At 43.7% G+C, this 22,803-nt stretch overlaps 1 protein-coding gene across 1 annotated transcript in view; it reads left to right on the forward strand.

Moving 5' to 3' along the window:
- Positions 1 to 3,032: 3,032 nt before the first annotated feature.
- Positions 3,033 to 22,803, forward strand: part of LOC126018846 (histone-lysine N-methyltransferase PRDM9-like) — a 42,522-nt gene continuing 22,751 nt past the window's right edge. The window contains exons 1-5 of the mRNA XM_049780940.1: positions 3,033 to 3,177; positions 6,781 to 6,970; positions 7,354 to 7,450; positions 8,035 to 8,161; positions 9,595 to 9,675. Coding sequence (XP_049636897.1) covers positions 3,033 to 3,177; positions 6,781 to 6,970; positions 7,354 to 7,450; positions 8,035 to 8,161; positions 9,595 to 9,675 — 640 coding nt within the window. The remainder of the gene's footprint in view (positions 3,178 to 6,780; positions 6,971 to 7,353; positions 7,451 to 8,034; positions 8,162 to 9,594; positions 9,676 to 22,803) is intronic.

The raw sequence follows: 22,803 nt of genomic DNA on the forward strand, positions 1-22,803 counted from the left end.
TTTTAAAGATAAATCAGGGTTAGTTAAAGATAGTATTAAAAGAGTTGAACAAAGCCTGGCAGAAACAAAAAGAAACTTAGACCAAAGCGAGTCTTGGTATCAAAATTGGTTCTCCACTTCTTCATGGCTGTCAACACTGCTGCCTAGCTTGTTAGGCCCTTTCATTGGCTTCATGTTGCTCATTTCCTTTGGTCCATGGGTGTTCTGCTGCCTTACAAACTTTGTTAAGAATCAGGTTGATGAGACTACCAAACGCTCGGTCAGAGTCCACTATCAACAGCTCACCCAGCATGAACCCTGCTCTCTAGAATATGAACCTCTAGGAGATGGTGCATCCCACCACCCAGACTTTAAGGAGTTTGAGCACATTGCTAAACTCAAAAAGTCGCTCCTCTCTCAGCTGTGGAAGTGCTTAAGACAGGGATAGCTTGGTGCCAGTGTTTGGGGGCAAACATGACCTACTAATCCCCTTCTCTGGCCAGATCAATTCGGAATTTACCTTGTCATGCCCAAACCTGGAGGCACGTCAAGTAACCTAAGACAGGCACCCCACCCATCTTCTTCTTTTGTCTATTTTAGAGAAACGGGGAAATTGTTGGAAGCTATAAGACTTAGAGAGCAAAATGGAGTCTCTGATGCCTGAGAAACCAAAGGCCTGTGTACATGACAGGCAGCCACTGTGGCATTTCCCCCATGGACCTAAAGGAAAGAACAGCCACATAGTTCAGTTAACAAAAGTCACAAGATGTTCCAGTAAACCACCCGAGTTGCTAAGATAAGATCACACATCCTGTTAAGCTACCATTGTGAAAGAATGTTTGTGCGATATAAGGGTATGTTGTAAAACTGGAAAGTCCATCTTGCATGACCCCCCTACTTTTCTATAGATACCATGGAAAAGTACTGAAAGCTACTTCCTTATGCTGTAGAACTATATAAGCTTGTCTTGCTTTAATAAATTCGGCTCTTGATCAGAGATTTTTGTCTTGAGCCCATTTCTTTCCCAGCCTCTTCTTTTCAGGTCGGATCCCACTCGTGATCCATGAATTACTTCATGATCCTCAGTCTACCCTGTGGGCAGGGTCCTGGGGTCGCACCCTAGGAACTCAAAAACGCAATACAAAAATCCCTTTCTCACACCTATGTTCATTGCAGCACTATTTACAATAGCCAGAATAACAACCAAGATGCCCTTCAACAGTTGAATGGCTAAAGAAACTGTGGTACATATGCCCAATGGAATATTATGCAGTCGTTAGGAGAGATGAAATCATGAAATTTTCCTATACATGGATGTACATGCAATCTATTATGCTGAGTGACATATACCAGAGGGAGAGAGATAAACATAGAATAGTCTCACTCATCCTGGGTTTTTTGTTTGTTTGTTTTTGGTTTTTGGTCATACCTGGCAGTGCTCAGGGGTTACTTCTGGCTCTATGCTCAGAAATGACCCCTGACAGGCTCGGGGGACTATATGGGATGCCAGGAATCGAACCACCGTCCTTCTGCATGCAAGGTAAATGCCTTACCTCCATGCTATCTCTCTGGCCCTCATCTATGGGTTTTAAGAAAAATTAGACATTGAAATAATTCCCAGAGATTAGTGCTGGAAGGACCAGCTCAAGATATGAAGCTCACCACAAAGAGTGGTGAGTGCAGTTAGAGAAATAACTATGCTGAGAACTATCATAAGAATGTCATTGAGTGAGGGATGTAGAAAATCTGTCTCAAATACAGGTGGGGTTTGTGGAGGGAGGAAATGGGGGCATTGGCGATGGGAAAGTTCCTCTGGTGAAGGGTGGGGGTATTCTTTTTCTAACTGAAATCCAACTACAATCATGTTTGTAATCACAGTGTTTAAATAAGGATATTATTAAAAAGAAATGAAAAGAAAAAAGAAAAATATAACAGAAAGTTAGTAAAAGAATTTTATTATATAGGGAAAAAGATTTAGAGAGAAAAAGACAAAGAAGAAAAAAAATGAGCAAAGTAAATGTATTACATAGAGAAAGGAGTTAAACACAAATAAACAGAAAAATTAGAAAAAGATTTATTACATAGAGAAAAAAAGAGAGCTAGACATAGAGAAACAGACAAAACATTTAAATATAGAATATTTGTCCCTTAGATAGAAATAGAAAGTGAAAAACTCTGATAACTCCAGAATTGTCCCCTATCAGCAGGCAGCAGCTAGAATTTGTTGCCCCTTTACCCTAAAGGATTGGAGTTTTTAAATTTCTTAGGTTAGGCACAGGCTTGATAAAAAGTTACAACATGAATGTTTTGTTCTTCAAACACTTTCATTTCTTCCCTACACCCATCTTGACTTTGTAGCTTCTAAATAAACTGTCAAGAAGAAAACTGTAGCTGACAACCACCATGGTTTTGCAGACCATCACCTTGAATGAATTCCACTGACTGCTGAGGATAAATCTACATATAATTTTGTTTTGGTTTTTGGGCCACACCCGGCAGCTCTCAGGGGTTATTCTTGGCTCTGAGCTCAGAAATCGCTCCTGGCAGGCACTGGGGGACCATATGGGATACCGGGATTCAAACCACCATTGGTCTTGGGTTGGTAGCTTGCAAGGCAAACACCCTACCACTGTGCTATTTCTCTGGCCCCATTAATTGCAAAATAGGGGAAATTTGTTAATGTATGTCATTTGGACTTGACCCCCACTGAATGACACTTGAACCTGGACATGCCCCTGTCATGCTGGGTATAAAAGGAAGAACTTGGACAGTTGGGGGGCTAGAATAGTGACCAAAGCAGGGCCTGCTGGTCCACAGAGTGGGGGGCAGAGGTAAAGAATCAGAAAGATGTTGCTTGTTTTGTGTCTATTTATTTCTCTTTCTTTGAACCCAGGTATCCCCTGGCCACCTCTGTCCGATGAATTCCCCCCTCCCTCTCTCTGAAATACCCTGGTCGCAACAGTGGGCCTCAAACTCTAGGAGGAATAAAAAGTATACTTGGTTTCTCTCCTCTCTCGACTTGGGAAGGTAGTTCTACATGTTGACATTCCTAGATGAGCTCTTGGCAACACCAGGCAGCTGGACTCAATGATCCTTTTCAAGTCTTGACAGCCTTTGGCCTCTGCAGCCTACAGTCCTGCAGCCCTGGCAGCCTTGGGCCTTTGCAGGAGATGGGATCTCTACAATTGGATGCCACTAGTGAACCTATCAGCTCTGGGAAGGCCTTTAAATTTATAACACATCACTAGTATTGAGTATACATCTCTAGTATCACTAGGATAACACCCTTTGCCTTTGGGGCCTGTAAATGGAAGAATCTCTCAAGTGCATTGCAAGTTGAGTCCACCATAGCATGAGAAACAGCTCAGGAGGAGGGCTATGTTTGCTGATGCACAATAAAGGATGTCACATTCAGTTCAGCACAAGGGAGCGATCCATGTTGTCCTCCGTTTCATTGGCAAATGGCCTTGCTCCACTCACCTATTTTGTTATCTCCCCAGTATACCTTGAGCTCCTCTGGGTGTGGCCCTAAAAAAGACCTAAAGGAGAAAAGGCATGGGGGTGGGGGAGGGCAGCCAGCCTGTGAACTGAAAGCTCAATAACCTCCCTCTTTGATTTTTTTATTCATACTATCCATCTGGTGGGGGGAGGGCAGATGTAGTTAAAGGATAAAAATACATATCCAATGCTTAATGAAGTCTTGGTGGGTCTCTTACAATGGGTGAATGAAGAAAGAAGCTAGGTCAAAGTCTCTGGGAGAAAGCACCCAAACACCTTGGTTATAATGTTGTTTATGGTTAAGTCTCAGTCATACAGTGTACACCCCTTTTGACAGTGCCCATTTCTCACCATTGATAGGCCCAGTTTCCCTCCTGCCCTCAGCCTTCCTGCCTGTGGGCAGATATTTTACTTATCTATCTCTTCCATTTTTCCTTTTTAGACACTGGTTTGTACTCCTGTTAATGAGGGAGAATTATGCATATCACTCCATTTCCTTTCAACAAACAGTTCTTATTCAGAATAATAAGTTTAAACAATGATTGTCACTGTCAGAGTGGTCCCTTCTGTTCCCTAACTGCACTGATCCACAGATTTGTGGCAAGCTTCTTACCAGTGACTGGTTTTCCTGATCATTGTCTTTACTGTCACTGGATATTATTATCATATTTTAATTTTTCCTTTATATTCCACATATGAGTGTGATCCTTCTATGTCTATCTGCTTCTTCTGACTCATTTCACTCAACATAAGACTTTTCAAATCCTTCTATTGTATAAGTAAATTTTATGACTGCATTTTCCTAGCAGCTACATGGGATTACAGTGCATATATGTTTACAAAATATTATTTATCTGGTGGCCCGTGTGGGAATCCTGAGCCCTGGACTGAACAAGACTGCAACAATGGTGAGTGACTTGATTCTTTGGCGGATTATCACCATGATAGCCCCTTGAGCTGGACTGAATGTGCTGTGCCTTTCACTGGTACATCGGTAAACATGGCTTCTTTTCTGAATGGCTTCATGTTTCTCCGGTCCATCTACTTGCATTTCTTACTATGTGTCAGGCTCCCTAGAGATTCTCCTGCACACATGCCACAAGATGGGAAGAGTGCCTTCCCAGTGGTGACAAGTTCTTGATCTAAAGACCTTCCCAGAATAGATAATTTATTATTTTCTACTGGCACTAACTCAGAGAGAACCCATAACCCAAGAATGATAAGCCAGTTACTGTCTCTGCAGATCCAGATTTTGAAAATGGCTCTACTAAAGATACCTCATGCCCCAAGCACTAAGTCAGGTAGACAAGTCAGTGCTGGTAATCCAAGTACTGGGCATTGTTAAATTGTTCAATGTCCAGAATGATAATGTATTTATCAACAGAAATGACACCAAAGAAGATGTCTTTGTTCACTGGACAACTATTAAGAGAAACAGTTCCAGGAAGTTTCTATGTAGTGTTGTGTTGGGGAGATTGTGGAGTTTGAAGTTGTGAAAGGAGAGAGGGGATCAAGGCTGCTAATGTATTCAGACCTGGCGAAATGTCAGTGAAAGGTAGCAGAAATGCTATCAATTGACATAGGTTCTGTCAATTCATCCCACAGCCTCAGGCAGAGTCCCCCTCAAGTGAGACAGAAGCAGGCAGTGAAGGCAAAAGAGTTGAAGACTCTGGGCAGCGTCCACTGTCTATCATCTTTTCTCTACCAGAGGCACCTTTTGCAAGGACCCGAACTCCTAACCTGCAGCAGTTTATCAAGGAGGCCCCAGCAGCTTAATTACAGAATGTGAAGATGGAGAAGATGGAGGATCCAAAACTCGCTAAAGACCAACTGAGAAGAGGCGTTCAGAACTTCTTGCACCTGGGTTACCTCCCAAAAAATTAACTTTCTCCTAGGCTAATCTCTTGAGCTACTTTTCATTGGTTACTATATTTCTGGTTAAATTTGTTTTATCTGTATGGATCTTACTGTTTTGTTCTAAGCTCCACTGCAAATGAAAATTTTTGTATGTAACTTTAGTGCTTTAATATTTGCACGATTCTGGGGAAATGCAAGTTAGAGTTTTGAAAGTTCTCAGCTATCCTAGTGAATGTTTCTCAATTGCTCTGATGTTATATTGTGTATCTTATGTAGCAGCTTATTTTTAAACTGTATTATCTGCAGAAATGTTATTGTGATTTTGTTTAGAGAAGCTTATGAAAAGAAACTTGGATGTTAATCTAGAGTCTAGACTTATTAAGAGTGCTTGGTGTAATAATACAAAAAAGGTAGAGAATGTGGGTATCCCCTCCCCTAACTTCTTGTTTATCCCACCTGAATAAGCTGAAATGCTCACATCTGGAATGGGAGGGTAGAGGAGTCTGCTGGGGGGGGGGAGAGAGAGAGAGAGAGAGAGAGAGAGAGAGAGAGAGAGAGAGAGAGAGAGAGAGAGAGAGAGAGAAGATGCAGCGAGGATGGAAGAAGAGCAGCAGGGAAGAAGCATGAGTCTAAGCTGCTTCATATGCTTAGAAGCCATATAGCGGATGGTGGTTAGGGCCTTGTAATAAAGCTGGATTTCTCCTGAAGCTTCATCTGATACTTTGTGAATTTCTCTGCCGTCACCATGCAACCTACAGACCTGCCGGACAAAGGGGCTACAGATGGCAGGTGGAGCTGAGAAAGGTCTCACCATACCCCTACCAACATTAGGACTCATTAATTTATATTTAAATAACATTTATCCACTCATCTGATCTCGGGATATTGGTTGTTTCCAGATTATGGCTATAGTATATAGTGCTTACCAAGTGTGATCAGAAAGAACAACTAGAGTAAGCATGGCCTTGTTGGGACCCAGATAGTATATAAAAATATTAAAGGAAAAAATAAGCACCTGGATATTTCAGGGATCCTTTTTTTAAAAAAATGTTCAGGGGTTCCTCCTAGCTCCGCACTCAGGAGTTATGTCTGGTCGCCTTACGGACCCTACGGGATGCCTGGGATTGGACCCGGGCTGGCAGCCTGCAATGCGACAGCCCTCTGTGCTGTTGCTCCAGCCCTACTGAGGTATTTTAGGCGCACATATGGGCATTTTCTTTCAGTCCCTGAAACTGCACATCCTTCCAGGCCTTCACACATGTGGTTATTGGCTGCATCCTGAGCTGTGCCCAAGCCACGAGGAGGAGTGAGTCTTATGTTTCTTTGAAACCGAACCTCCAGTTTGTGCACAGGACTCGATTTGCAAGCCCTGATTCAAGTCCAGAAGGGAAAACTCAGCCCGCAGGCCCGAGTGGCCGGGAACTCGCCGGAGCCTGGCCCTTTAAGCGTCCGCAGGAAGTCGCGTGACGTCGCGTGACGTCGCGCCGCCCGCCGGCTTCCCTCTCTCCGGGCCGCCCGCAGCTGGAGCGCCGGCCGCTCGCCTCGCGCCTGGGGCGGCTGCGGGGCCCCCGGGGCCGCTCTCCTCTCCTCTCCGACGCCCGCCCAGGGGCCGCTTCGGGCGCCCGGAGCTGCGGGGCTCGGCCCGGTGAGCGCAGGCCTGCGCCTCTCCCTCCCGGGCGTTCCGGATCGCTTCCCGTTCGGCTGCGACTTGCAGATCACCCCCCTCGTACCGGCGACCCCGGGCCCCAAAGAAAGGCCGAGTCCCAAGCTCTGGGGAAAGAGTTGTTTGCTTTCGAGGAGGGCATCTCCTGCGGAATAGCTCTTCTGGCGAGGGAGTCTGGCCACACCCAGCGAGGTCCAGAGGCGCCCGAGCCCTCCCCAGCTGTGCCCGCATGCAGCGCCCTCCCCTCTGTGGTCTTGTCCCCCTCTGATCGCTCCTCCCAGGCTTAGGGTCCAGCGAGACCCACACGCAGCAGGTGGGCAGGGGCTGTGCTCGTCTTCGTCGCTCCTGACTGTGACTTCCCCAGGACTTCCCGGAAAGGGCCTTGCTGCTGCTCTTCGTGCAGGATCACAGTTGGAGATGACGGGGCCTCCTCGTCTGGCGTCTTGTCCCAAGGTAAAGGGCAGTGTGTCTCTGGAAAGGACAGGTAGGAGGACAGCACTGTGCAGTCCCTAGAGCCTGTGGGGCCCAGAGATGTTTTAGGAAGGAATCTGAGATCCGGGTTGTGGCTCCTAGTAAACTAGTTATTTGTTTGGGAATGACTTGTGAATATTGATAACACCAAGCACAGATTTGATTTACTCACTGGACCTTGAATTTATCTTCTCACTTGTATCCTGGGCATAAATGGGCTTTGGGGCAAGAGGGGCTAGTGTGTGTTTAGCATTTTTGGGTCACACCTAGAGTTGCTTTTTCAGCTGCTTCTGACTTTGTATTCATTTGTTGCACCCACCAGAGCTCAATGAATCTAATGCATGAATTGGCCCTTGGTGGTCTGTGTACAAAGCAGCACCTCCAAGAACCTTCTGGAATCGTGTATGCACATCATTTTGACATGACGTTGGGGTTGTTCCCCTCTGGGTCCCCATGGAGATAAACACATGGAGCTGGTTCCTCTTGAGGGCATAATGGAGAGGCCCCGAGTCCCTCCAGGAACCTTGGGAGTCTTGTCTTCTTCTCCCTTGTGTGTGCTGGCTTAGGATTTAGTGACCTTCCCTGATGTGGCCGTGAGCTTCTCCCTGGAAGAGTGGCCATGTCTGGATGCCTCTCAGAGAACTCTCTACAGAGACGTGATGCTGGAGACCTACCAGCTCCTGCAGGCAGTAGGTGAGAGCTGCCCTGGAACTGCTGCTGTGGGCTACATCCTGGGGTGGGAGGTGCCTGGGTCAGTCAGAATCTGGGTTCAACAGATTCTGCTGATTCAGTGGTTCTACTGAGTCCGAGTCCATTATTCTGACCCCCACCCTCTGACTTTATTTCTTAGATTTGACCAACTTTGTATTTTTAAGTCTTTTTAGTGACCCAAATTATGTTCCATTGTGTCAGATGTTTGCCATATCCGTGGCCAAACTGGATTTGATCCCCAGCTCTGTATATGTGCCCCCAGGCCTGCCAGATGTCTTTCGTGAGCACTGAGCCAGTAGTCATCCCTGATCATTCCCAGGTGTGTCCAAAAGTGATGTGATTTTATAAACCATGGGATCTAGCCACAGTTGGTATGCTTAGGAATTATTCCTGACTCTTGAGTTCAGGGATCATGTGGGTTGCTAGTGATCATTCCAAGGTTGGCCTTGTTTGTAGTCACATACTCCCCTATCTACTCTTGTTCAATCCTTATGAGACTGCAAAATTTATAAGTGACATAGGTTCTTTTTACGATTTCAAAAGGACCACCCTGTAGCAGATCCTGGGGTTTCCCCACTGCTTCTTGAGACTTTTTGTTGGGTGTGGATGAAATATGTTCCTGCATACAAAGCAATTCCACAATCCATTGCACCCCGTGCCTGGCTAAGGTCAGTTTGACTTGTTTATTTTTGTATTTGGACCATACAGGTCATCCAAGAGCTTATGCCCAGGTCTGCATCCAGGAATTTCTTCTGGAAGAGCTTTCTGCATCTTATATGGTTTTGGGGATTGAATTATTGTCAACTCTGTGCATGGCATGTGCCATACCTACTATACTACTATAATATCACTCCAGCCTCTTCTTTTTTTTTTTTTTTTTTTTTTTTTGGGCCACACCCTGTGACGCTCAGGGGTTACTCCTGGCTATGCGCTCAGAAGTTGCTCCTGGCTTCTTGGGGGACCATATGGGACGCCGGGGGATCGAACCGCGGTCCGTCCTAGGCTAGCGCAGGCAAGGCAGGCACCTTACCTCCAGCGCCACCGCCCGGCCCCCAGCCTCTTCTTTTTTAGACACCTTTGGGCTTTGGTGGTACTTGGGTTTACTCCTGGCTCTTAACTCAGTGCTCACTCCCTGAAGGACTCAGAACTACAAATTGTTCTGGGATCGATGCAATTAGCCATGTGCAAGGCTAGCACTCTCTTACTGACCCCCCTTCACTGGCTTTATTATTTGGCCTCCTCAATTAGACTCTTCATTTCAACTTGTTCTTATCTATGCAATAACCAAAGTGCATATGGAGAGCAGAGATTCTTTTTCTTCATTTGTTCCATGACTTGGCTGCTTTCATTATGGACCCAGATTACTGTAGGGCTTCTGTCCCCTTTTCTAATTCAAAATCATCTTTCTGTGGCAGGGCATTGCAGAGAGAAGCCTCCGCTGATCTCCTGGTTGGAAGGAGGAGTACTGGGAAGGCTGCAGAGAGGTGTGTTTGCTGGTGAGTGTGGGAAAAGCTCCCTGGCTCTGGACTTGGGTTAGATGTAGAGCATCAGGGCACTTGTGAGATGTGGGCTCTGGGCATTTGGCATTGGGCTCCCATATCAGGAATTGCAGGCCCACTCCCGCTCCTGTTCACTGCCCTTGCTACTGAGTCCCACAATGATCTCAAGCTTTGCTGTCTTCCCTTTGGTCTTTCTGGTTCCCTCTCTGTGGTCATTTAGAACAGATCCTGAGATTCTGAGTCTTTACTCCCTGTCTGTGCTCTCAGTGCCAGACTGGCACAGCCCTGTGTCAGGGTGCCTTTCTTAGGCCCTTCTGACCTTTACTCTGAATCATTATGGGGATTTTGAGATCCCCAAGGAAGTGATTTATTTTTTCTCTCCTTTTATTTTAAAATTCACTCAGTGATGGTATTTTGGGTTACTCTTGGTCCCATACTTTAGCAATCACTCATGGTGGGCTTGGGGGACATTATGGGATGCTGGGAAATGAACACGGGTCAGCCACTGGCAAGTCAAAACCCTCCTTGCTGTGCTTCCTCTTCAGTCCACTCAGAAATGCTTATTGTCTATAGTTTTAAACCATTGATGAATGAGCCCAGCGCAGTGTTAATGTGGTTTTCGCCAAATTCCTCACCACAATCCTCCCAGCCTGTCTTGCCTTTTCTGTCAGCTGATTTAGTACTTGAAATTTTGTTTTGTTTTGTTTTGGGGTCACACCTGGTGATGCTTCTGGCTTTGTGCTCAGAAATTGCTCCTGGCAGGCTTGGGGGATCATATGGGATGCCAGGAATTGAATCTGTGTCCCAGGTTGACCAAGTACAAGGAAAACATCCTATCACTGTGCTATTGCTCCTGCCCCTGATTTAGTACCTGAAAACAATGTGCATTTACTCCATGTTGTCGCATTCAATCAGATTTCATTCGACTTACTATTTTATTTTAATTTCTTTAAGCTTCATGGTTATAGAAATGTTCTTTTTTTGGGTTTCTCTCATAGAATGTACACTGCTGTTCACCAGTCCAGCTTTCCTGTCACCAATGTACCCTATTTCCCTCTCCACTTCCTTGCCTGTCTGGACAAGCACTCTGCTCTCTCACTGCTCTTTGTTGCAAGGTTCTATCATGGGCTGTTCCTCCCAGCCCTTCAGTCCATTGTCTCTGGATATTATTACATTACTGTCTTTTATTTTTCTTATATCTCACAAGTGAGTGAGACTATTCTATGTCTGTCCCTCTCCCTCTGATTCAGAATGAGCATAATAATCTTCATGTCTGTACATGTATAAGGAAATTTCATGATTTCATTTTCCTAATGGCTGCATAGTATCCCATTGTGTAGATGAACCAGTTCCTTTAGCCACTCATCTGTTTTGGGGCACCTTGGTTATTTCCAGATTCTGGCTATTGTAAATAGTGCTGTGAGAAATATAGTAGTTTGGAGGACATTTTGTACTGTTTTGTGTGTGGGTATGTGTGCGTGTACGTATACCTAGGGTCTATCCCTAGGAATGGTATTGCTGGATTATATGGTTGCTCAATTTCCAGTTTTTTGAGGCTTCCACATTGCTTTCCAGAAAGACTGAACTAAATAGTATTCCCACCTGCAGTGAATGAGAGTTCCTTTCACCCCACATCCACACCAGCATTAGTTGTTTATTTTGGGGGGGCACCAATGATTCTCAGGGGTTACTCCTGCTATACATTAGAAAAAGCTCCTGGCTTGGGGATCATATAGGACGCTGGGGGATCGAACCACAGTCCGTCCTAGGTTAGCGCATGCAAGGTAGATGCCCTACTGTTGTGCCACCACTCTAGCCCATCCAGCATTAGTTTTTTGCTGGTTCTCAGAGGCTCCTCTGGGTGCAGATCTAACCAATGTGCAGAGTTGGATTTTCTACCCATTTTTTTGGGTGGGCCACATCCGAGAGCTGTTGGGTTATTCTGGCTCTTTGCTTAGAAATCACTCCTTGCAGGCTTGGGGGAACATGTGGGATGCTTAGGACAAAAATGGGGATCAGCTGGATACAAGCAGCTGTGCTATCACTGTGCTATAACTCCAGCCCAGTCTTCTACCCATTTCTTATTATGATAGGTATTATGAAGTCACGCCTAGCAGTGCTCACAGGGTCACACAGTGCTCAGGGATTAAACCAGGACCTTGCCACTTGAATCATGAATCTGCCTCTAAATATGAATTTTGGGTATTTTGGAGAGATTGGGCTACACCCATTAATACTCAGGGATTACTCTTAGATTTGTGCTCAGCGATCACTAATGGCAGTGCTTGGGATACCATATATGGTGTGAAACAGGGATTGAATTGTTATTTACCACAGGACAGGCATGCACTATAAACCTTGTACTATGTCTCTAGCACCTAAATATGATTTTTAGGTGGCAAGACTCAAATTTAAATTTATTTACTTAGAATCTCTCTAACCATAACTCTAGTCTGCTTCCATTCTACAACTCCAAGCTAGGTGCTTCCTAACCACTTTTCCCCTTATTGGAATTCTAATTATGGATGATTTGATCTCATGAAATCAAGTATCACTAAATCGCAGGAGAGTAAAATATCTTTAGAAGCCACATCACACAGTAATCCTACTTTAGGGTGGTATGTATGGAAAGATCACTTGAGATATATCAAACTGTTCTAAGAGAGAGGTCATAGCAATAGTGCAGTGGGTTGGGTGTTTTCCTTTTATGCATTAACCCAGTTTCATTCCTCAGAAACCCTATGTGTTTTCCCCAGCCAGTATGGATGGACTACTTGCTGAATGTAAAAATGGAGTAACCCATGATATTGTGAAGTTTAGCCCCCAAACTAAAACAAAAGTTTTTGGATACGGATTTTCTGAATTTTGCAAGAGATTTATTGAAAGTAAATGGAATGACAAAACACTGTTTAGGGGCCATAGGTATAGTACAGCATTTCATACAGTTCTCCAAGTCTGCCAGGACTGATTACAGAGCACAGAGTGTGCTCTGTACAGGAATAAGCACCGAGTGTGGCTCAAAAATCCACCAGACTATTTAGAAGCATGAAGCTTTTATCTTAATTTATCAACAAAATCAGGAAAGTTAGAGTACAGATGTTAACAGGAGATAGAGATATATTCCAATCAGCCTTGTCAACATTTACTCTTACCAAAACTTTCTTTCAGCAGAACCAAAGCCAGAAAGCCATCCATGTTCCTTCTGCTCTCTCGCCTTCTCCAATGAGAACTTCCTCAGTCGTCACATGAAACGAAGCCATCCTTCCTGGATCCTCCCAGGAACACCTGCAAGAAAGCTCATTCAATTAGAGAATTCCTGCCCAACCACTCAGAACCAATGGAAAAAACACTGTGATTCATATAATGACAAATTTGACAAATCAGGGAATGGCATACTGGAAAGTCAAAAGCATAAAGAAAGCCCCGTACCTTTGGCTAAGAAGATAATGCATAAAAGAATTTCAAGAGCCTTTTCTACACACTCTAGCAGTCAAATTAGGAGCTCCAAAACACATGAGGTGACTATGGAGAAAGAAACTAACACAGGCTGGGAAAAAAATCAAAAGGACACAGGAAGAGAAATTGCAAGAATAGGAATGTCAAGAATTTTAAGAGATAAGTATGAAAGGACTGGGCAAGGCTTAAATAATAGATCAAATCTTATCACAGACCAGAGGATTCACACAGGGGAAAAGCCTCATATTTGCAGGGAGTGTGGGCGAAGCTTCAGTCTGAAGTCACATTTCATCAAACACCAGAGGACACACACAAGGGAGAAGCCCTATGTTTGCAGGGACTGTGGGCGAGGCTTCAGTCAGAGGTCACTTCTCATCACACACCAGAGGACACACACAGGGGAGAAGCCCCATGTTTGCATGGAATGTGGACGAGGCTTCAATGAGAGGTCAAGTCTTACCATACACCAGCGGATACACACAGGGGAGAAGCCACATGTTTGCAAGGAGTGTGGACGAGGCTTCAGTCAGAGGTCAAGTCTCATTGCTCACCAGAGGACACACACAGGGGAGAAACCTCATGTTTGCACAGATTGTGGGCGTGGTTTTAGTGTGAAGTCAGGTCTCATCACACACCAGAGGACACACACAGGGGAGAAGCCCCATATTTGCAGGGAGTGTGGACGAGGCTTCAGTGATAGATCAGGTCTCATCACACACTGGAGAACACACACTGGAGAGAAACCCCATATTTGCAGGGAATGTGGGCGAGGGTTTAGTCGAAAGTCAAGTCTCATCACACACCAGAGGACACACACAGGAGAGAAGCCCCATCTTTGCATGGAGTGTGGGCGAGGCTTTAGTCTGAGGTCACATCTCACCTCACACCAGAGGAAACACACAGGGGAGAAACCCTATGTTTGCACAGAGTGTGGACGAGGCTTTAGTTGGAGGTCATATCTCATCTTACACCAGAGGACACACACAGGGCAGAAGCCCTATGTTTGCAGTGCTTGTGGACGAGGCTTCAGTCAGAGCTCAAATCTAATCAGACACCAGAGGACACACACAGGGCAGAAGCCCTATGTTTGTAGAGAGTGTGGCCGAGGCTTCAGTCAGAGATCACATCTCATCTTACACCAGAGGACACGCACAGGGGAGAAGCTTTATGTTTGCTGAGTGTGTGGACAAGGCTTCACTCAGAGTTCACTTCTTGTCACACACCAGAGGACAACACAAATTCCAATTCTATAGGTTTTTTTTTTTTATGTTTTAAGCAAAGGTACCTAATGAACAGTAACATAAGTTTCCACCAATACAGCCAGCCACTAAACTGCATAATATACCTGAAAACATGGCCATGGAAGTGTACTGATCTCTAACCCCCTTTTATGTTTTTCCCTGTGCACTGATAAACTTGGTCTTCATATATCTCTGATCTCTAATATATATCCTTCTCTCTTAAAAGCAGAGTGGAAGAGAAGGGAGAGAAAACTCATGTCCTCCATTCCTAAACAAAGTCATTCCTTGATAAAGTATTTATCAGTAGGCTAGTTTATTAATAAATTGATTCCTAGCCCCAGAGAGAAACCGCAGATTTGAAATGAGTCATGGAAGGAAACATACAAGTCTCCTGGGAACTAAGACCTTTTCTTGCATGTATTTGGAGATCATTTCTGGCTTTGTGCTCAGTTTTTATCCCAGTTGCACAAAATGTGGTGCTGTTTATCAAATCCAAGTCAGCCATGTACAAAACTTCTACTGAACCATTACTCCAGTCAAAAACTGGATTTCTATAAGAAACCGTTATTATGCTCTCCTCATTTGGATGCTTCTCAGAGGAATAGGTATGTCTTGTGGTTTGGGAAAAGAGTAAATCTCCCAAGCAGACCCATTCAGAGGAAACAACGCAGACATTCCATTTTCTGTAACATCAACTCTAATCTGAGTCTGGAGGACCAATGGGACACTGCTTAGAGAACAGAATAGTTGTCAGAGGGAATAAAAGATTTGCAGATTAATTTCACTTCCTTGTCCCACCAAAAGTGACACTGCAGGGTTGAGCAGTTCAAGTATTTAGCAGAGGTCCCTCTCCCCATCATCAATAAAGCACATTTGTAATGTGGCCTCAGTCTTCACTTTCTGCCACCACATTCTTGGGAAAAGGAATGTGTAACCTAAAGCTGAGCTGTGAAGGTATTTTGGCTTCAGCCTTCCTTTCTAGGATACTGACCACTACCTCCTCACACATGCTCGGATCTGTGGCCTTTATCCTGCTGCTTCTCAGGTGGGGCATTTTTGCATCCACTATGTCTGAAGTTTCTGTGTTCTAGAAAACGAGAGGCATTTTCACCAAGACCTAGATCCTATCCCCAGGCCACATCTGGGACTCCACAACAATCAACTCCCAGCACCTCCACCATAAAAATATTTTCAGACAACTAGGTTCGTGGCAGATAGGAAGCAGGAGCTGAGGAGAGGGACATAACTAGGTGCCTCCATTCCTTATATTCAGTCACTTGGTCATGGCAACTGCTGAAGCAGTGAAGGCCAGAGCCTCCTACCTAGAAAAGGGCATTTCCAGCTTCTAGGGATTATAGATAGGCAGGTGTTGGTGAGATAGTGATAAAGACCCAACCAAGTACAGAGCTGTTGACAGCTGTGGGGTGAACCTCAAACAGGAACAGAACGGATGAGTGTCAAGGTTTCTGAAACAGTACATTTGTCTTCAACCTTCGCCTCAGCTCTTACCAAAGAATTAAGAACTATGATCAGTGTCTGAAAAAATTTCTAAAAGTTGCCTTCAAGAAGAGATGCTACTCAAAGATGCTACTCAAAGATGCTGTCTCTAGAATTAGCATGAGGTCATGGAGAGAACTCAAGTGGTAGAACTCATCGCTTGCATGTGTGAGACCCTATGAACAATTTCTGGCACTTCTTGCCTCCCATCCAACATGGCTGAGTGGCCTTTTGGTCCCATAAACATTGTTCATTATGATTCCTAAAATCTTTAAAACCAGACTTAGTGACTTGGAGGAATAGCAGACTTTGAGCACCTGCCTTTCAAGTTGATGGTCATAGATTTATCCCTTGTGTTCCACTTTTACAAATCACAATCCTGTCACTCCTATTGTTTGCTTTGTTGTTTTTATTTTGGGATCACAAGGAAGTGATCAGCTTTTCTTGGTTCTGCACTCAGATCACTTAAGGCAGGACTTCTGGGATCATATTGGGTACCAGGGATTGAAACTAGGTTACGGTATTTTCTGGCGTATAAGATGACTTGAAATGAAAAAAGTCAACCAAAAATCAGGTGTCGTCTTATATACCGAGTATATCCCCTTAAAAACGTTTTGATATGCGGCTAAATGAAAATCATCTGGATATTGCCACAAAATGAATTTTTCAACTTGATCCTACACCAATCACTGCAAGGCTGCTCAGACTGCCTCTAACTCAGCCAATCCAATCAAGCTTTTTATGCATGCAAATTATACAATGTTCTGTACCCAAATCTACACTGTAAAAAGCCTGCTCAGATTAGAGGTAGTCTATTACAGTATAACCTTTAAACCTTTGCTTGTGATTGGCTCACTGTGGAACATACAGTTGCAGCACAGGAATGTTTTGTCTTATACAGCAAATATAGACCTAAACCTATGGTTTTTTTTGTTTTTTTTTTCCTTTGTTTTTTTTCAATAAAACATTATTTATACAAGTACAACAATTTTAACCAATGGGAGCATAAACACATTTTGATGGCGGGAAGGATAAAGAGGAACCTGGCAGGATGGGGGGAGGGGAAGCAAATTCTTAAACAAATAGCTGATTGATATTTATGCAAATACAATTATTTGTTTAGCCTATTTTCCATTTAGATCTATCTTTTGTGCAAGCAATAAGGATCATAATTTAAACTTTACAAAAACATATCTATAACTACATGCTTGAGAGCAGTTACAAAAACAGGTTCCGTGGAAAGGTTAAGGAATCTGGTTAAGCCAGATTCTTTGTGCTGAGCTAAATTTATTTGCAGAGTTTTCTGTTGGTTCGGGGCTATGCAAACTTTTGTGGCTTGAATCAGGCAGGCGGTAAAAAATTCATTCAGAGTTCCTTTGATATGTGGGGTGCTCGGTCTCCCACATCTCCCCCTGTTTAGTATACAATATGGAAGGGACAGACGTGCCTCGGTGGACTGGCCACACTGGGTGAAGAGGTGTGGGGCTTCCAGTCACCGCATCTGCTACCCTTGAGTCAGTCGTTTCCAAAGCTTGGCAAGGCTCGAGTGCACAGATTGAGGTCTATGCGCCAGCTCCTTGATAACTTCAAACTTAAGTGGCGGAGAGTTGGCAGGAGGGGAGATGTCAGGTGTCAGCTGGTCTTCTGAGGTGCATAGTTGTTGGTACAGAACCTTTGAGTCCTTTCTGGTTGCTTCATCCACTTGATTCTTTACGAAGGTGGTGAGTTTGCGAAAAGCCCAAGGACCAAAGGAAGCTAGCAACATAAAGCCAATGAAGGGCCCCAAAAAGGCTGGGAGCACTGTTGTTATCCATGGAGTGGTAGAAAACCAATTGTTGTACCAGCTCTCACTCTGCTCTATATCTTTTTGTCTATTTACTAAATTATCCTCTATGTGTTGAATGCTATCTCTAGCTAAGCCGAATTTATTTTAAAAAGCAACATTTTACTCTAAAGATGACACAAATTCCCCCTCCCTCAAAAAAATGTTAATTTTGAACCACGGCGGTTATTCTGCACTCTTTGCTAGGAAATCAAGGCGGTTATTCTGCACTCTTTGCTAGGAAATCAACAGTAGTGTAAACTTTAAGTTTGTAAACTTTGTAGCAACAGTTATAAGGCATTAGCAGATTCTAGAGTATGAACCAATGAATAAATATTTGTGCTTACACCAATAACACCTAGGCCTTTTAATAAGGCTAGGGTGATGACAGTGTTTGATTTTTGTACTGCAGCGGGGGAGAGACACAATATTATATTTAAGAGGTAATAAGGCAATTTTTGATCTAACAGTCAATTTAGACATTAAAACAACCAAAACATAGTGGTACTAGGACTAAAGAAACAAATGTAAAACAATGGGGGAGATAAGCTAGTGAAACAGGCAAAAAACGTTAAATTGGGGGCAATCATGAACTGAAAGGAGAAATCAACGGCAAGAATTTGATTACAATTTTAGGGGGAATCATATTGGGTACCAAAAGGCAAAGTTCAAGTTCCACCACCTGTTCCAAGGTGATGCCGAAGTGAGGCTTGGGGCTGGATTGCAGGGCGAGGGGGTCAGACAGGCAGGGGGTTGCCAAAGCAGAAGGGCGGTTGAGATGAATAGCAGATAGGCAGGGTCAGTGATGGTGGAGGCATTGACCATCTGCAGAATGAGGTTCGAGGTGGAAACTGGACCAACAGGTTTGATGGTTAATCTAGGCATTAACAAAGCTAATAGTCATGATAAGCAAGAAACATTTTAGTAACAATATGGGGAGAATGTCCAGTGGAGCTGGGGGCTTAAATGAAGATGGAAGTGTTATTAACCACAATGGTTTGATTGCAAATGTTTGATAGTTGGACAGGGGGGGGCGCATATATGGTCCGAGTAAGCAAGTTCCCACGCCCATGACCTGTGGCAAAGGTATGCCTTGATGAGTCTCAGCTCCCCAGTGGAGGTCAGCAGGGTTGTTGGTAGCAGTGGGCATGCTGAAGGTTTATAGAAGGGCTGCCAGGCAGAGTATCATCCAGCATTCCCCTTAGGCAGAGTCAGTCAGAAACAGGTCCGGCAGGAATGGTGGGCTAGCAGGAGGGGTGACAGGCTGTTTTAAAGTGAATGAGGACAGGACTGCTGGAAGCTGCAGGAAGTCTGTAAGAAAACAGCTTGGCAGGAGGTAAAATGGTTATTTTTGAATGCCACGGGAATTCCTCCTGACTTCTGTAAGACTTCAGCATTCAAAAAAAATTTTTATAATTAACAATCGCCAATTGTTTAAAAACTTTTAAACTGAACTTAAATGATTTTTCTTAAACTTGTTAGTTATTATTTTTTTTTATGTAAGATTTCCCCTTTACTTAGTGTGCCTTTGCAGGGAGAAGTGGTGCTACATTATAATGTCTGTATATTTGTGGGTGGATTGATGGGATAACCAAAACAGGTCACATACCCAAAAACGAGGGAGAAAAAAAAAAAAAGAAAAAGAAAAAAAAAGGGAATTAAAAAAGTATGTGCTCACCAATATATATGTAGGACAATCATTTAAAAAAAATAAAGAAATAAAAAACAAAACAAAACAAAAACAAAAAACAAAACAAAACAAAAAAATAAATAAAAATAAAATAAGTTAGCGAAGTTTTTAAGAAACCAAAGTGGTGCAGAGGACTACCTTACATTTGGGGGAGAGCAGGTAAGAGGTGGTGTATTATAGGTTTTATGCCTATGTTGGAAGTACAGTTTTTCCCATTGTCTTTTGGGTTTTTCTTGTGGTGTGTGGGTTCCCAGGCATCTTCCTAACACATCCCCTGACCTTCTTCAGATTATTAAAATTTGCGGCAGGGAGGTCTTGGAAGAGTTCTTGCATTGGGGATACTTTTGGACCTAGGCCCAGTTTCAAGGAACAGTCCGCGTTAGGGAGAGTTAGTAGGGAGGGCCTCGCAGCATGAGTCCACAGGGGAGTTGGTTGTCTTTTCTTTCAGGAGACGAGGTGTGGGTTTATCTGGGTGTCCCCTCGCCTGGGTACAGGGTACTGGTTCGTTGAGTAGGAGGTCGATCTTGATGCCTAATAGAATAAGGACTGAGGGTGAAAATTTTTAATATGGTGGAAGATCTGGATGGGATTGAGGGGTAAAGGGATAGTTGGATTTCCGGAGGGGAGAAAGGGGTAGGTATATGGGAAGGGTATGAAGGAAGAGAAAAGAGAAAATACCTTAGAGAGAAAAGGGGAAGAGAAAGGGAAAAAAGTAATAAGCAGAATAGAGAAAAAAAAAAAAGAAAAGAAAAGTAGTAAGAAGAGAGGAGAGAATAGCAAGGGAATGCTGGTTTGATTAAAAGTGTTTGAAGAATCGAGCCTGTGGTTTAAGTCTGTACGTCTCAGGTACTGCTTCGATGATCTGAATAATCACGTGCTTCAATTCCTAAATGGAGGTATTACCTAGAGATAAAGTGTATGTTAAAGAGTTTTCTCGTGGCCATCTCGTAGTGCATGCAATATATGGTATCCCGTGTGGTATCCCGAATTGCCACCTTAGTTTGTCCGCCCTTTGTATCCAAGGGCGCCTGTGGACAGAAAAGCTGAGAGGTGATTTAAAATATAGTAAGATAAAGGCATTACAAGGTAGTGTTATGGTATGTTGCCATTGCAGTCCGTGATTTCCCTTGGTGTTCTATACTTGTGTTCCTGTATACGAACTCCAAGGGATTATTGTGGGCCTTTGTTGTAGAAGTCTGATCACCTACCTGTTCTCTCTATGCTGCCATTTCTGTTGTTATTGTTTTCTTTATGGTATATTGTGTAATCAAAATTTTGCATTATTCCTTTTTCATGTATTTTGGACACTGCTCCCACATATATGTTGACTATTACAGTGTTCGGAGTTTCTACCATGCTAAACCCTGTTATTTGATTGTTAAGTATTAGTTGTGTATAAAATATGTGTTCTAGGTGTTTCAGAATAGTGCTACCATTCTGTATTTTTCTTTTGTCTTCTGACTTACTTCGTTTAACATAACATGATCTAGGTCCATCCACGTTGCTGCAAAGTCTGTGATTGTATCATTTCTAACTGCCATGTAATATTCCATTGTATATATATACCACATCTTAATGATCCATTCATCTGTTGTTGGACATCGAGGTTGGTTCCAAGATTTGGCTATTATACTGATTGCTGCAATAAATAGTGGGGTGCATACGTATTTTGGAATGAATGTCCTTCCATCTTGGGGGTATATGCCGAGGAGAGCAATTGCCGGGTCAAATGGCAGCTCAATTCTGAGTTCTTTGAGCACTCTCCAGACTTTTCTCCATAGATGTTGGACTAGGGGGCATTCCCACCAGCAGTGGATGAGAGTTCCTTTCATACCGCATCCTCGCCAACAAAAGTTGTTTCCATTATTTTTGATGTGAGCCAACCTCACTGGTGTGAGGTGGTATCTCATTGTTGTCTTGATTTGGATCTCCCTGATGATGAGTGAAGGTGAGCATGTTTTCATGTGTTTGTTGGCCATCCTTCTGTCTTCCTCAGAGAAGTGTCTATTCATTTCATCTCCCCATTTTTTTATGGCTTTATTTGGTTTTGAGGGGCTCAGCTTTCTGAGCGCTTTGTATGTTCTAGATATCAGCCCTTTATCTGATATATCTGATATATATCAGATATATATATCTGATATATCTGATTTATCTGATATATAAAACCTATGTTTTAACTGTAAAATTAGGGGATCGTTTTATACGCTGGAAAATATGGTCGTTTTGTGCATGGCAAGTTCCCTCTGTATTATCACTATGGCCCCAGTCCTCTTGTTTTTATTTTTTGAATTGTGGGGGTGTGTTTAAGACAGTGCTCAGGGTTTGTCTTTGCTCTGCATTCAGTATTTACTCCTGGCAGTGGTAAGGATACCATATGTGGTGCCAGGAACCAAATTCAGGTTGGTTGAGTGTAAGGCAAGTGCCTGCTGTACTATTGTTACTCTGGAGTTTTTTTTTTTTTGGGGGGGGGGAGTGGTCACACCCAGCAGTACTCAGGGGTTACTCCTGGCTCCACATTCAGAAATCACTCCTGGCAGGCTCGGGGAACCATATGGGATGCCAGGATTTGAACCAATGATCTGCATGAAAGGCAAACGCCTTTCCTCCATGCTATCTCTTCAACCCCACTCTGGAATATTTTTTAAATGTTTTCAGTACTGCTGTTTTTTTATACTGTGTTGTGTCTAGGTGTGTTGTTTAAATAATTAATGATGGTGCTGGATGGAGATGGATGGATGGAGTGACCTTTCTCTGCAGTCCCAGGCCACGTGGCTTCAACTCCACTAGCTGGCGGGTCTGCAAGCTCAGGTGGTCATGGCGAGTAGAAAACTCATCCAGAGACAGGCATCAGGAAATAGCAGTTTTATTTGCCCTCGCCATCAAGTGTGGCCTATATCATAAACCTATTTAGGCACATGCCATTCTTAGCTTGCCCTGTGTCTTAGCTTTCATTCAGCCATCTTTCCTCTGACCTCCATCCAGGTAAATTCTCCCTGCCCTTCTGGTCACAGGCCTTATCTAACTTTTCCAAGACCCCTCCCAGAAATGGGAGGGTCTTTCTTCTACAAGAAGAAAGGTTGGGCCTGGAGAGATAGCACAGAGGCATTTGCCTTGCAAGCAGCCGATCCAGGACCAAAGGTGGTTGGTTCGAATCCCGGTGTCCCATATGATCCCCTGTGCCTGCCAGGAGCTATTTCTGAGCAGACAGCCAGTAGTAACCCCTGAGCACCGCCGGGTGTGACCCAAAAAACAAAAAGAAGAAGAAGAAGAAAGGTTACACAAAGAATAGGTGTAGGGTTACATCTCCCCCTCCCTGGATATTTTAAGAAGGGTATTAAGCTTTGTAATCCTGACTCTGCCTTTTAGCCAAAGGCAGGTAATATTTCCATAGCAACAAATTTTAAAATGTAAAGTAACAG

This window comes from Suncus etruscus, chromosome 9, assembly GCF_024139225.1.
Source record: "Suncus etruscus isolate mSunEtr1 chromosome 9, mSunEtr1.pri.cur, whole genome shotgun sequence".
Lineage (NCBI taxonomy): Eukaryota > Metazoa > Chordata > Mammalia > Eulipotyphla > Soricidae > Suncus > Suncus etruscus.